The 15,596-nt window shown below is 41.5% G+C and overlaps 2 protein-coding genes across 4 annotated transcripts; one reads left to right on the top strand and one right to left on the bottom strand.

Moving 5' to 3' along the window:
- The first annotated feature begins 340 nt into the window (after positions 1-340).
- LOC103993584 (serine/threonine-protein kinase CTR1) lies at positions 341-12,334 on the top strand. 3 transcript variants are annotated; one of them, XR_010489188.1, is made up of 17 exons: positions 341-978; positions 3,086-3,384; positions 3,468-3,612; positions 4,070-4,173; positions 4,855-5,063; positions 5,807-6,289; positions 6,433-6,473; positions 7,514-7,582; positions 8,201-8,301; positions 8,416-8,500; positions 8,692-8,790; positions 10,166-10,234; positions 10,311-10,442; positions 10,654-10,748; positions 10,831-11,023; positions 11,834-11,918; positions 12,132-12,334. XR_010489188.1 is itself a non-coding variant. In XM_018830373.2 (15 exons), the coding sequence occupies exons 1-15, from the start codon at positions 445-447 to the stop codon at positions 10,910-10,912; spliced, it is 2,547 nt and encodes an 848-aa protein (XP_018685918.2). In that variant the 5' UTR covers positions 341-444; the 3' UTR covers positions 10,913-11,088. The 3 variants fall into 3 exon arrangements, 1 of the variants encoding a protein (XP_018685918.2); XR_001979454.2 differs by having other exon boundaries at positions 11,830-11,918; XM_018830373.2 differs by lacking the exons at positions 11,834-11,918; positions 12,132-12,334 and having other exon boundaries at positions 10,831-11,088.
- A 431-nt stretch (positions 12,335-12,765) lies between these two features.
- Positions 12,766-14,569, bottom strand: LOC135618853 (arogenate dehydratase 1-like). The gene has a single exon (XM_065120176.1). It carries the CDS (start codon positions 14,393-14,395, stop codon positions 12,968-12,970), a length of 1,428 nt encoding a protein of 475 aa, XP_064976248.1. The 5' UTR covers positions 14,396-14,569; the 3' UTR covers positions 12,766-12,967.
- Between the last annotated feature and the right edge of the window lie 1,027 nt (positions 14,570-15,596).

Raw genomic sequence — 15,596 nt, 5'->3', positions numbered from 1 at the left:
TTTGTTTTTGCACAAAATTATAGTTGTCTGACTTAAGTCGTGCCTCGGATCGTGCACTGAGCTTCAACGGACACCAGGACCGAGCGGGGCCCACAAGCAATACCCCTACCACAAGACAGGTAATCGAACGGGTAGGAAAAGGGTTGTTCTCGGGTAATATTCTCACGATTGGGCTCCGGGCGGAATGGGCCCCAGGAAAACAACCTGTGGGAACCGCCCACGCATATCCGCCACGCTCTGCGGTTCCCCGCTGTGGGGTCCACGCTCAGTCAGCGTTGCACACCTCCCGTCGCACGCTTCCAAGTAAAGACGAAGATAAAAAGCTTGGATGGATCGACTCATCCCGTCCATCTCACGATCCATCGAACTCCAACGTCCTCCTCAATCCTGATCTTATTACCCTCCCGTTCCCCATTTCTTTCGTCCTTTTGCCCTCCTCGGGGAATGGAAATGCCCGGGAGGCGATCGAGCTACTCCCTCCTCGGCCAGTCCCCCGACGACGCTCCGCTCCCCAAGTTCGAATCGCCACCGTCCGACAAAGCCCGCCCCCGCCCCTCCCCCTCCCCCTTCGACTGGCCGATGGCCCCCGCCGTGCCCTTTGCCATGACGCACTTGCAGCGGCAGTCCAGCGGGAGCAGCTACGGGGGCAGCTCCCTCTCCGGGGACTACTACGTGCCCACCACCCTCGCTTCCGCGACCGTCGACTCGGACGCCTTCAACCCCATGACGGCCGCGGGCGGAGAGGGGCGGTCTAAGGACGGCGCCGCCGCGGCGGAAGCGGCCGCGGTCGGGCCGTCCTCCTCGTCGGCCAAGAGCTGGGCGCAGCAGGCCGAGGAGACGTACCAGCTCCAGCTCGCCCTGGCGCTCCGGCTCTGTTCCGAGGCTGCTAGCGCAGACGACCCCAATTTCTTGGACGCCGTGGACCAGATGGTGCTGCCGGAGCGCGCCGCGCCCGCATCCATGTCCCATCGGTTCTGGGTTAGGAGATAGTTGCCTCATCTCTTTGCTATTCCTTTGTTGGGCAGCTGTTTGATTTATCCCTGTTACTTATTTTGACTTTAAACCCAGCTGAAGCTCCTATTTTCCCGTAAATCCACGCAATCGAGGCATGTCCAGATATGGAAACGATGACAATAACATGTGCTAGCAGAATCTTTATGTGGGGAGCCAAATATGTGGAGCTTAGTGTCCAGTTGGTCTAAGATCAAAGGGTAAAGTTTCAGGCATATGCTAGTGAAAGATCCAATAAAAGCATACCTTATAAGAAAGTTTAATAGTGTACTAGGAGTGTTAAAGATTGGGTATCTAGAGGAGGGGAAATAAATGTCAAGGTATGACACTAAGACCTTAGAGGTTTGATGTTCATGTTACCCACTATGGTTTGTCATCTATTATGTGATAGAAGTACATCCCTCAGAAGAACTGAAGAACTTGCAGTTCTTCAGAAGAACTGAAGAAGATTAAGCATGCAAATTAATCAAGTAATAAGAGGGGGGAGAACTCCCTTTTGACAGACTTGGATGCTAGGTACTGTATCACAAATGAGATTTTCATGGCACTAATGTCTCTGCTGGTGTCTTGAGCACCAATTAGAACTCTCCCATCTGATGGAAACTCTAGACATCTTAGTTGTGGATCAACTTGAGCATCTCTGTTTAGCTGGTTAATCAGCACAATTAAGCTTGTGTTCCTATCTGATTAGGATCTTATATTCTTGGTATGTTCTAAACTGTTTTGTAACCCTATGTGAGTATCCTGGTTGGTAAATGGATCAATGTTAATTCACCCCTATTCAGTGCTCTTATGACAATGTAATTTTCTTTTTATATTATATAACTTATGCATACATGTAAATCCATCTTTGCCAAACACTATATCCGTTGCTTGATCAAGAAATAATGTTCTGAGGAAATGGTTGGATTATTGAAGTGGAGCTCCTACTTTTTAACAGTCATGGTCAATGATTTCTTGATCCAATAGATAATTGGATCATACAGGACAGGGCTGCTGAGTTGCCGTATTGACTTGGATTGATATTATTTGTATGAACATGTTACCAATCCATTTATATGCCTAGATTTCACTAGACCTTGCTCAAGTTATTAAATTACTCTTGGCATGTTATTTAGTTTCATGCTTGAGTCATCATTGGATGACATCGTGTGACATTACTCAAGTATGGTTGTCATTCTATAAGAAAGGAAATTTGTGGGTAACAATTGCCTAAATGTCTGTTCAGTTGGAATGAATGAGCTAACATAATCAAGAAAGATTGTGTGGATTCCATGGAATGCTCCAACTGGAATCCCTGCCCAGGTAGATGGATTGTTCTCTTTGTTCTTAGTTTCAAGTAGCTTTCACAACAGTGCTCAGTAGAAATGAATGGTCAAGAAAGCTTAGCACATCGTCACAATCACTGATTGTGAGAGGCCAGGAAGCTTTGCCGTAAGGGTAATTAATTGGTGATATCATCTCATTTGTTTCTTCATGAAAATATTTATGCACTGTTTCTACATCTTCACCTCCCACATTTTACAATTTCTGTTCTATATATGCTGTCTCTTCTTTGAATATTTGGTACAGGTAGAAACCCACAAGCTATTAGCTTCTAGGGGCTGCTGTTGCATACTCTTGCTCAACCTTGGAAACAATATATTTAATAATATTTGGCTTTATCCTTCTGTAGTTGTTCTGTTGCTGAAAGTAATCCTTTTTGCTCAGAACTTTCTTTCCAAGTGATAAAACAAACCAAAATATAGTTTCTAGTTTTTTTAATGACTATTCTGAGCAAATACTTGGACTTGTACTTGAAATATTAACATGATTCACATGGTTTCTTTACCAGTTGTTGCTGTAACGTTATTTGAAACTTTTATTCTGCATCATTGTATTAATGACCCAACTTTAAGTTTTGTTTCCTTCTGCAAAAGTACCGTTGGACGTTGTATACACTTAGCAAGAATAACTTGTTGTTCTCATTTGTCTCTAACTTTCTTACATTGTCTCATCTGAAAACTCTTTGATTCTGTCAATGTAGATATATTTATGGAGCTCTAAACAATTGTTTTTTTGTTATCTTCACCAGGTAAATGGATGTCTGTCATATCATGACAAGATTCCAGATGGCTTTTACCTGATTCAGGGAATGGATCCATTTGTATGGACTCTATGTGCTGATGTGGGTGAAGAGAATCGGATTCCGTCAATTGAGTCTTTGAAGACTGTTCACCCCAGCGATTCATCAATCGAAGTGGCTCTTATAGATAGACAGTATGACCCTGATCTAAGGCAGTTGCAAAGCCTGGTAGCTGGAATTTCATGTACCTGTAATACGCCAAAAGATATGGTGGAACAGTTAGCAAAGCTTGTCTGCACCTGTATGGGGTAAGTTCTCAGCAGTCTGTACATGTGTGATGAATAGTTTCATCCTGTTTCTTCAGTAATTATGTTTGCATTTTCCTCACTAGGGGTACAGCTTTTAATGAAGAAGATGGTCTTCTTCATCGCTGGAAAGAATGCAGTGAGGCTCTCAAGGCTAGTTCAGGCTCTGTCGTGCTTCCAATTGGAAAGCTATCTGCTGGTCTCTGTAGGCACCGTGCATTGCTTTTTAAGGTAATTTTTGAATGTATTTTTTCCCTAATATTCTTATTGAATCATTCTTACTGAAAGATCTGAAATTAAATTTCTAAGCAAGCTAATTTTGTTGTGTAACTAAATCAGAAACATAGCTTGTCATCTTAACAGGTATCATATGCTTCATTTGCTAGTCTTGTACTAGCTTTTAATGCTTTGATGTTTGATTGCACGTATTTATTTCATATGCTAAATGAAAATAAACTTCTTCTTAAGATAACTTTGTCATGTGACTAAACTGGAAACATAACGCATCATCTAAAAAAAATATCATATGGTTCATTTACTTATCTTTTACTATCCTTTGTTCTTTGCAAGCTCTCTTGAAATGATTGCTTGAATTTATGTACATACTCCTGCCATTAAAAAAATCATATGTCACAAGATCTTTTTTCGATGTTTCTTTTTCTTATATATCATATTTTTGTGTCCATAGATGTTGGCTGACACAATTAAATTGCCATGTCGAGTTGCTAAAGGCTGCAAATATTGCAAAAGTGACAGTGGTTCATCTTGTTTGGTGGATTTGGGTCAGGAAAGGTGCAGATTCTAACCTCCAAGCTGTTATCTTAATCATGAACTGATGCTTTAGAGAGCCTTGAATTACAGAACTAGGAATCTGCAATAAGATAGTAGACTCTGTTGAGAATTATGATATCTCATTGATATGTCTGCGATGACATGACCAAGCACTTCCTAACACCATGTTGCAGAAGAATCTAGTTGTGTGTCCTTTATAAAACCATACTAATATGCTATTAGTTGTTATGCCTAATCTTCCCTGTAATTCTATGCTATTGATGCAATAGCTTTATGTTACTGAAATGAAAAGTAGGAAGCATACTGGCCTACAAATGCCATGTTATGTATTCCTGCTAAGCATTATTAAATCTTCTTTTTTATATTGCTGATGTCTCTTGCTCTCTAGATTACCCACCAAAGGTCACAATACTTGTTGACATGCTGTCTATATGTTTTGGCATATATGCACTCTTCAAGGTAGTTGTATCCCATCTTCCTCATATTTATCTGCTTGTTAAATGGTTAGACACTTGATGCTAGGAGACGATGAGTCTTTATCATTAAACGCTCATCATGTTAATGCTTGACGATGGTCTGCATTGGTAACTACTGCATTGTTTAGATGCTTAACTCTGCTGTCTCTACAGATATTGCATTCAGTGATAAGTTAATTGCTTGATGATCTTTTTCATTTGGCAGGGAATATTTAGTTGATTTGATTAGGAGCCCAGGAAATCTGTTTGAACCAAATTCCTTACTGAATGGACCGTATTCCATTTCAATATCTTCACCTTTGCGTCCTCCAAAAATCAGATCAAGTGCAGTAACTGTGGATTTCAGAACCTTGGCCAAGCAATATTTTCTGGACTGTCAATCACTTAATCTCTTCTTCAATGATCCTTCAGCAGGTGACACAAATAAAACTTCACAAACTATAATTTGATATATCTCATCATATTTTAGTTTTGCTATTGGTTTTTGTTGTTTGTATTGGTTTCTTAAGAGCAGAATTCCTAGCATGCTTATCACACAAATATTTGGCGACAAGTTTAATCTTCTATAGTTAGAATCTGTTATGCTTGTAATACTTGTGTGTCTCATATTAACTTTTTCTCTAGAAAGAAAAAGTCTTTCTTGACCTGATACATATTGATTTCTTTTTGTCTTGCAAATGTTAAAGCTTAACAAATTGTATACTATGTTCATGCTAATTCCATTAGGTCCAATAGTCGAAGTACTCTGTTAATTTAGCTGCAATAGCTATATGACCCTCTTCATAAGTCATATCTCCATAATGAATTGGGTGGTGGCATTTTATTGTTACCTTAGCAATTATCATCAAATGTTGCCATATTGAGGTGCAAGCAGAGATAATCACACAGATCTATTTTCTGTGCGTTTCTTTAATTCAACCAAAATCCATCTAACTCTTGACTTATAGATTTTGAGAGCTATTATTGAAAGTTGAAACAAAGGTGTATTAAGATATGAAACCAATGATTGATTATAAATTTTCTTTAAATGGTTTCAGTTTGAGTCTTATTGTTACTTGGACCGGATGTAAATACTTAATGTTTGGTACTGCTAATCACTGTCACTTTGTTTACCACCATTCGCTGAGGTGCATGATCTCTTGGACGTAATATCACAGAGTTTAACCAAAACTGCATGTGTACTATCAAAGGTGCTGCTGTTGCTCAAGGAGATGCGACAGACCCACCATCCCCTAGGCCTTTTGATGAGAAGTCTATGGAGATGAGCTCTTCACCACTAAGAGGTATTGGAACTGAATTTTCTGATCTATCTCAACCTCTCGGACAGGAAGTTGCACTGCCAGATGGTGACACAAATGTTGCCAAGTTAAAGAAAATGCTCAATCCTTCACAAAATGTAATAAGCCCAGCACTTCTAGAACAAGATGTGGCACAGCTGAAGCTTACATCACAAGCAGGATGCAGGGAAGTTCCCCAAATTATCCCTCCTTCTGATCTAAAGGCTGAAAAGAAGAAGGATTTCAGGTTTATAGAGGATTCTAGGAAAGGTGGAAATAGATCTAACAATGATATAAGTCTTGCTGTAGATGATCTGAGCATTCCATGGAGTGAATTGATTCTGAAGGAGAGGATTGGAGCAGGTATATGCATGTATTTCCTTGTTATTATTTTTTGGGATTCCATATTCCACACACAGATATGTTTTTCTGTTTATTACATTAAATTTTCTTTCGGTAATTTTGTAAGTGATTCACTCACAAATATTTACTCGGTTGTTTTTCAGGTTCCTTTGGAACTGTCCATCGTGCTGAATGGCATGGTTCAGTATGTTTGTCACTTATCATTCATTATTGTATATTCTCAATATAATGGACCATCATTTTTGGTTTTCACACTTAAAAAGTAAAGCAAATTTGGTTTCATAAAATGTGAGCTCCATTAGGCCATGTTGTCAGTGGAAACTGACCCTTTCTTAGTTTGGTTGCTGCCATAAACATCATATATTTGATGTTTATCATGGACACTGATACTTCATCACATTTAAAAGGAGGAGCTACCTTTACTACCTTGGGTTTACACCCACGAAATGTTTTGTACCTTCAATAATTTCATCATTAACCATGGATAGTCTAGGACTTATTGCTGGTTTTACAAACTCATTTCACATCTCGAGCTAATCCTTCCTTCTTTTGTCGTGTTGTCAATACTCTTTAGTTTTTTTCTACTTAAGAATCATAACTTAGTGATAACTGATAGTGGTGCCAGACTACCAAATATAAGTTAGCAAATGGGAGTAGTCCAGCTCTACATTGCCAATAGCAAGTCCGGTTCTGTGCTGACCATTATAAAAAAGGATGGTACAAGATTGGCGATGAACATTGCATTCTGATGGTATGTTAGCCCTGTTATTTAATGGCTGAAATGACCCTTTTTGGAGGACCCACTATGACCCTATGGCATTCCGATGAACATTGCACTCCATTGGACTCACTATGTCTCCAATTTGGAGGACCAGGATTATGCTGTAGCAGAACATGACTTTAGAGACTTCCTAAAAATCAACTAAAAACAGTGAAAAGACTCCATGCGTAAGTCACTAAAGAGAATATACTATCACCAGGAGTGGGTGATCTTGGTGAAGTCCTAGGCCCTTTGGGACTAGTGTAGAAGTGTCATTTCTAATTGAAATCAGTTATTATAGGTGAAAAACAGTTTTTTGCTTGATAAAAAAAAATAACTTGCCTTTAGAAAAAGATCAGTTAGTATATGTCATGGAACTCTGCTAAACTGTCAAGGACATTTGTTTTGTTGGTTTAAAGTCATTGTGGGATATGCTCTTTTTGTAAAATAGGTTTTACATGCAGGATGTTGCTGTGAAGATACTTATGGAACAAGATTTCCATCCTGAACGCCTAAAAGAGTTTCGAAGAGAGGTATGCTCAAGCAAATATTCTGCAATTTGTTCTTGATACATATCACACTTATTTAAACATTTTTAGATTCATTTATGCCTACTAATTGCTAAAACCAAGGTGACGACAGGAATCACCCGATTAGTCATCCGGTCAGCTGCCTGCCTTTGTGATGCATGTATCATTTGGTCATCCTGTTCCTACCAACATACATATATTAGTCTTGAAGCCTCTTGGTGGTTATGAGTTTTTCAGGTGTATCCTGTCGATTATGCAGTTCAAATTGAGGCTTAAATTCTAAAGCTCATAGAATATTTTCAGCAGTCCTGTCCTTTATTCTCATCCATGTTTTCATCACCTTATAAAATCCAAGTGGAGCACTAAAGTTACTTGTTTAACTAAAGTCTGATCTTTATACTTGTCATCTGCTTCTATTGCAGAAATGTTGACATGAACTTTTGAAAGCAGTTGTTTTGAAATACATTACTGATTAATGCTTTTTGGAAGTTTGCACCAGCATTGCACATAGATGTATGTGCAGAGAATTTATTTGGACACCATAAGCATGTTAGAGTAACGTGTGAATATTATATCTTTATCGGTTTCTTACAGGTTCATCATCATTGTATTTTGCATTAGGTTGCTATAATGAAAAGTCTACGCCATCCTAATATTGTTTTGTTCATGGGTGCTGTTACTGAGCCACCAAAGCTATCTATTGTCACTGAATATTTGTCAAGGTACTTTCCCAATTTCTTGTGCCTTCTTCCCCCTTGTTGTCTATGTTTCAAAATGTTAAACCTACAGTATGCCTACTCAATAGCCTTGACATAAATTCTCTTGTGTAATATCAGAGGCAGTTTATACCGGATTTTACATAGAAATGGTGCAAGGGAAATTTTAGATGAAAGGCGTAGATTAAGTATGGCATCTGATGTGGTAAGCTTTTTGACTTATTGGATATCTTTTATGTTTCTTTAAGTTGCACTTATGTAGTATGATTTTGAAGTGCTTTTTGCGATCATAGGAGTCCGTGAGACTAAGACATTTTTGTTTTGGTGACTTCTTAAATAGTAATATTTTATAATGCTTTTGGCTATATGGTTATTAAAGAATGATCGCTCTTCCAGGCAAAGGGAATGAATTATCTTCACAATCGCAGTACACCTATTGTTCACCGAGATTTGAAGTCTCCAAATCTTCTTGTTGACAAGAAGTATACAGTGAAAGTAAGACTTCTAGTCATAATATGATTCACATAATTTGGTCCATGATTGTAATGCTCTTTTACTATCTGCTAGTCAAAATTTATAATTCTGATGATCTTCCGCTTGCTATCGGCATCAAAGACTCTTTCAAAGTTCAGATCATAGTGAATGTTAATATCCTAGAGATATTATATTTCTTAAGGATCTAAATTTTCTACATTTTGAGAGCTTTGTATCATCTTAATATTCTTTTTATTCACTGATACACAATGTTCTATGTATCATTCCATTAATTCGTGTTAGCTTTTTTGGATCTTGCTTCATCTGTATTAGTTAATAAGATAATTCAGCAGAGATCAATGTCAAAACACATGCTATAATATGACAATCTTTTCGTGATTTTACGTTCATAATTTGCAAAAAGCAATTAGATTTCTTGTCACATTCAAAGTACAGCTGGGTTCTTGCAACTGAAATTTTAGGTGAAATAAGTAGGAACGAAATCCGGTGAGTCGAGATGATTCTTTTAAGTTGCAATCCTTTCGGTCCCAAGAATCCTTGGATAGTGTGACAAGTATCAGAATGAGCAAAACATAGCGTCTGTATTTCAGATATATGATTGTGCTTCAGATAAAAATTGGTCTATGGCTGTCAGATGCAATTGCAACATATGGTGATGCTGCCCTGTTCAGGATTAAATTGGCAAATGACAACTTTTTTGTCATCTATTGATGGATGCAATGTATATACTATTTAATTTCTTTTTTCCACGAATCAATTGGTGGAAGCTGTTGATAGGTTGCCACCAAAAGGAGCTGCAGGCACCTTGTGCCAGAATCGACCATGACAATGAATAAGACAAGTGATTGGTTGAGAAATTGTAAGAGCATATCTGAACACATACAGGTTTTAAAATAGAAGGATATTTTCACAGGCATGCCTCATTCCAACAATGTGCTGGAAAGGTACATGCTTGCTGGCAGAAGCCATAAATATAAGAATGTTCTATTTGTCATTTAACAAAAGACATGTATTTGCACTGATGGTGTATGATTTAGGAAATGTTTAACTCTAGGTTGACAGAATAATTTACCTATATGCTATCTGTCTAGCAATGTCAAAAGAACAGGAAACTACAGCTTTACCTAATTATGAAACTACAGATTTTATGGCTTGTTTTGTCTCTCTTTTATATTCTTGACAAGGTATTACAACCATGTAAGGTAATGAAACTTTGTTAAATTCAAATTTCTTTTGCTTTATCATGCTACTATGGGCAGTATACAGTGTTCTGTATGTATGTCATGATATTTTTTGTCACTTCAATAATCGTTCCTGTGGAGAGGTCAAGGTTCCCATCAACTCTAACCATGAGATAACTTTTGTTTAATTGCAGGTCTGTGATTTTGGTCTTTCGAGATTAAAGGCAAACACATTTCTCTCATCTAAATCACTTGCAGGAACTGTAAGTGCACATATGCTTTCAACTGATTCCATTTCATCATTTTATATTTGGTTAATGGATTCAATTTTAATCTTAGCCTGAGTGGATGGCACCAGAAGTACTTAGAGATGAACCATCAAATGAGAAGTCTGATGTTTACAGCTTTGGTGTGATTTTGTGGGAGCTTATGACATTGCAACAACCATGGAGTAATTTAAATCCTGCTCAGGTTGGCTTTGTATCCCACTGATGGTATTGAAAATTGGGAAGTATTAGTTGGTCTAGGAAATGGAATCCTTTGAGATTTGCTCAATCTATTGCCTACTAGCTGTTGCATTTTATTTAAATATAGAATCATTTATTTCTTACATGTGCAAAGACCTGTAAACATGCCGCCATTACTATTATCAATATAAGAAATAAAAAATGTCTTCTTGCAGGTGGTCGCTGCAGTTGGTTTTAAGGGAAGAAGGCTTGAGATCCCAAGTGATGTAAACCCACATGTGGCTGCTATAATTGAGTCCTGTTGGGCCAAGTATGTAGATTTGCATTTCTTTAACAGTTAATGTGTTCTTATAGTTCTGTGTTCTGTGCTAAGATTATTTGTTGAGCTGCAGTGAACCATGGAAAAGGCCTTCATTTTCTAGCATCACGGAGTCCTTGAAGCCTTTGATCAAGCCTTTGTCACCTCAACCATAACATGCTGATATGTCAAGTATCCAGTAGTAGGATGGTTGCATATGTAGAGCTGCTGTACTTTTAGTTATGGTGGTGGTAGACAGGAGTCTGCTATAATTGTATAAACCACAGGTGGTTTTTGCCTTCACAACCAGCAAAATTTTGAATTAATATCGCTGCTCTATAGATTTTTTTAAGTCTCTAAACCACTTCCTCTCTTACCGTAGATACATTCTATTCATGTCCTATTTGTAGATGAACCCTCTAGATGATGATGGTTTGAAAATGTATATAAAATCTTGAATGTTCTTCATATATATTTCATAATTAGAACTTTTACTCGCTATTTTGAGTCCTGTCAAATGTCAATGGCATATTATAGTTATCCTGGAAATATAGAGCCCTCTATTGGCCATAAAAAGTAGGCTCTCTGCATCTATATTTTCATTAGTGGCTTATATGTCAGAATCTTGCACTACAAGGTTTGTCAATATTCCCTAAAAATGGCATAGGCTCTAATCTGTTCTAAAGTATTTGAGATTGGTTACAGGGATCTGACATTTTTTTCAAACCAGTAGACTTTTGTAATGACATTTATGCTAGTGTGCCTAATGTTTATGTGGTCAAGGTGTAATTTAAAATCATGGTGGTTCACCACCTGAGTCAGTATTACATCTCTAACTAGTCTGTGGCATGCTGGATCAATAATGTGTTGATAACCCCTCATTGCCTAACATTTTTTGTTCTTGTTCAGTCAATCAGGAGTGCTCATATTTAGTGCCTTACCAGAAAAGAAAAATACATGGGACTAATGGATCATTTTGTTTTAATTGACAAAAAATGTTCCTTTTTTTTTTTTTTTACTTTGTGAAAATGGATTCATGACTCGGAAATAGAATTATGGCTGACACTTGTATTTGATTGGGTTTTCTTGACAGTCAGTGTCTATGAAGATCTGACAAGGTACAGAAGCTGTTAATGAATCCTGTTCAGCAAGGCAATCTTCCAGTCTGGAGTACAAATTCAGGTTTCTCATTAACTAGGCCATATAAGTAAATTCTAGAGTGATGTGAACATGTTCCTATATTGCCTGCCGCTTCCATCTGTTGTCTAATCTTATATGCATTGCATGTCCCTTAGTGCACATTTTAGAGTGATGTGAACATGTTCCTCTACAGGTTGCTTATTTTGATAGGCTTTCTCCCTGACTGTGTTGATTTAGATGGCGTTGATCATGCAGGCACTTGTGATGCAAGAAGAGAATCCAACAGGAGATAGCTCAGATTGCTGGAATCTATCTACTGGTTTCCCATAGAGGTCTGTTTTCTTATGCACCAAAAATTAAGTTAAAAAAATATATTAATTAATCGAACCGGATCTACTGATTATGAATCGTGAATCGAATCGAAAAATTAGCTCGGTTCGATTCAGTAATTATCTGCCTCGGTCACAGCACACGACACACCTTTTTATCTGCTAAGCGGGTAGGGTGGAGCTTTCTCTATCCCCCACCTTTTTATCCCTGTTCTGACCAAATTTTGTTTCCTTCCATTCTCATGCAATGTTTGCGAACCCACCAACTTAAATTTAGCATGAGAAGGAGGTTGAGGAGGATGGATGGTATCATGAAGGAATATGTGTCTGTGATATTAGAACTTAATAGGGGGTAAATATGCTACTTCCAAAATAAGAAGAAAGGATAGGCATGTAAATTCCTTCAAATAAAATAGCCCACGGAGGAGGAGCTCATCTACCACGTCCCATTCCGCTGCGGGCGGCAGCTACCTACCGACTCTTCCTCCGAGAGCCACCGTTCACAGGTAACGAACGTCTAGCTGTGCTCCAATATACGTATGTATATGGAATTGATATACTTCAATTATAATTCATCATCTTCAGATGTTTCATCCATTTATTTTGGCAGCCAACTCCTCGTAACAACATCGGCGATGGAAAACGAGATGTAATTTGCAGCACACTACAGGCCAAGGGAAAAGAACAGAAAAGAACAACTCCCGATCGATCTTAAACACGTTTTCCGATGATTGGACGGACTGGATCTATCGAATCAACCGATCACGAGGAATGAGGAGCAGAGGAGGAGGGCGGCGGTGGTGGAGGATTTGTCGAGGAGGAGGAGGAGGAGGGGGCGCCCCATGGGGTCATGTCCATGGGGTAGCTTCCCAGGACGCGGAGGAAGGAGGTGAACTCCTGGATCTCGGCCAGGGCGTTCTGGGCGCGGGTGTCCGCCATGGACGCCTCGAAGTCGACGTAGAACATGTACTCGAAGTGCTTGGCGGTGCCGACGTTGGCGTCGTCCACGAGGCGGATCGGGCGGTGGCGGTGCGGGCGGCTCTCGATCTTGGTGAGGCTGATGTCCCGGAAAGCGAAGGCGGAGAGCACCTTGAAGAGGACGGAGGTGCCCTCGCGGTCGTGGGCGAAGACGATGCTGGTCTTGAAGGGGCGGTCGGTGCGCGGGATGATGGGCTCCCGCGCCAGCATCACGAACCTCGTCACGTTGCTGCTGTCGTCCTGGATCCCGTCCGCTAGCACCTGCAGCCCGTACAGCTCCGCCGCCCGGGCCGACGCGATGGCCGCCGTGTCCCGGAGGCCGTTGTTGGCCACGTGCTCGGCGGCGCCCGCCGTGTCGTCGAAGGCCTCGCGGGTGACGTTGAGGCCCAGGCGGGTGAGCGTGAGCTCGCACTGCGCCAGCGCCTGCGGGTGGCTCATCACCCGGGTGAGGTACTCCTTGCGCACGCCCGGCAGCGCCAGCAAGCAGTGGTGGACGGGCAGCTGCACCTCCCCCACGATGTGCAGCCGGTGCCGCAGCAACAGGTCGTAGTTGCGGTGGATGCTGCCGCCCAGGGAGTTCTCCACGGGGAGCACCGCACGGTCCGCGATCCACAGCTCCACCGCCTGGAACGCCACCTCGAACTGGTCGCACGGGATGGCCTCGCAGTTGGGGTACGCCTTCCCCGCCGCCGCCTCGCTGTACGCGCCCGGCACCCCTTGGTACGCCACGCGGAGCCGCGACCCGTGCATCGGCGCCGGCGACAGGTCCGCGATGGTCAGCGGCCGCGGCAGGTTCGAGATCGGCACCAGATCCAGCGCCCCCGCCCCCGCCGTCCTCACGCCGTTAATTGCGGCGGAGAGGCGGTGGTTCCCGCCTTTTCCGTCGTCGTCGTCGTCGGGTTCTGGGTCGGCGGCGGGGGGATCGCCGGAGGGGGAGAGCGGCTTGTCGGAAGACGAGCCCGGGCCAGCGGCGGCCTTGCTGGAGAGGAAGGCGCATGATGCCTTCCAGTCAACGCGGCTGGTCCCGAGTGTGCCAGGAAACGGATCTGATGGATCCGGGCGATTTATGGACCGGACGGCCTGGGGGCGCCCGTGGCGGCGGCGGCGGAGGAGGAGGAGGAGACGGGCGGATCCAGCGGTGGCGGCAGGCGCCGTCACATTCGGCATCAGATTAGGGTGAGAGGATAGCATAGCCGCCGCCATCGGTGACATGCTGCTGCCCGATCCAGGATAACTACAGCACTACAACACGCTATAAGAAAGGTAGAAGGAACGGGGCCAAAAGTCAACCGTTGAGGATAGGAAGGGGACGAGGAAGGAGAAGGTGGAAGCGGAAGAGCTCAGGACAAGCAGTAGAGAGAGAGAGAGAGAGAGTGAAGAGAAAGAAGGGGAGATTGGGAGGGGGGGGGGGACTACAAAAGTCGTGCGAGTTTGTGTGATTGGAGATCGACGATGATTGCTGGTTGGTGGGGGCGATAGAGAGAGAGAGAGAGAGAGAGGAAGGGGGGGCGGGTGTTGGTTCCACCAGATCTCACACCTACCACAAAGAGATGCACGCTTCCCAGTTCCCAATTTCTTAGGCAAACCGTTGGATTCGATTTCACATTTACATCCCACCGGGGTTCAATAGAAGATCCGCTAGAGTTCGGTAACACACATACAATGAACCCATCCAAGGCGTCAAGTTACAAGATTTCTTGAATGGTTGGTAGATAGGGCCGACGTCGAATTGGAGTGGCTGCCACTGTGTATGTGTATGTGTATAGATTACTAATCTGGAATTGGGATTAGAGAGGCTGCGAGCCGCCGTGGTCGGAAGGATTGGCGTCCTCCGCCGTGCGCGAGTAAGCGGAGGCGCCGGCACAGCAGACTGCGGACCGAAGCAGCGACGACCACCACGCCGTGGTCGTCGGGGGTAGATTTGGGCCCGCGTGGTTGAGCAGCCCATTCAAAGACGACGACAAGTTTGTCGTAACGTAGCGTATGAAGTCAGAATTGTACGTCGCAATACCTTCTCCTGCCAAAGAAATCGTATACGGCCCATAAATTAGTGTCCAACGACATTATTTTATGGGCGAATTTTATTCTTCTTTGAGGTTTTTTGAATTTCCTCTATGAGATATTATTTTCTTCACAGAGTCATTAGCTAAATGATATATTTTTTTTCTCTTATTTCATCCACAAAATGTTATCTTTTAGAAACGAACTCAAGTAAAATGGTAATTTTTAATTTTATTTATTTCATTAAATATTGCACAGTATTTAGTTAATGTCAGTGGAACCATTTTGAATTTTCTATTTTTAAATAATTTAACTAGTTTATGTTGTCTTTTATAAGTTTTATAATTTGTCACATGACAACATCTATTATATTCCAATTACGAAAATTACTTATGAATAAAAAAATAAAAAA

The sequence above is a fragment of the Musa acuminata genome, chromosome BXJ2-8 (assembly GCF_036884655.1).
Source record: "Musa acuminata AAA Group cultivar baxijiao chromosome BXJ2-8, Cavendish_Baxijiao_AAA, whole genome shotgun sequence".
NCBI classification, from domain to species: Eukaryota; Viridiplantae; Streptophyta; class Magnoliopsida; order Zingiberales; family Musaceae; genus Musa; species Musa acuminata.
The sequence above is the reverse complement of the archived record's forward strand: the minus strand, read 5'-3'. Positions and strand labels throughout refer to the sequence as shown.

What these genes read in the sequence shown, in the direction of transcription:
- LOC103993584 (XM_018830373.2), top strand. Translation starts at nt 445, where the DNA reads ATGGAAATGCCCGGGAGGCGATCGAGCTACTCCCTCCTCGGCCAGTCC. An exon ending in CTAAATCACTTGCAGGAACT is followed by an intron (nt 10,235 to 10,310) that starts GTAAGTGCACAT and finishes TTTTAATCTTAG; the next exon opens with CCTGAGTGGATGGCACCAGA. An exon ending in ATTGAGTCCTGTTGGGCCAA is followed by an intron (nt 10,749 to 10,830) that starts GTATGTAGATTT and finishes GTTGAGCTGCAG; the next exon opens with TGAACCATGGAAAAGGCCTT.
- LOC135618853 (XM_065120176.1), bottom strand. Translation starts at nt 14,395, where the DNA reads ATGTCACCGATGGCGGCGGCTATGCTATCCTCTCACCCTAATCTGATG.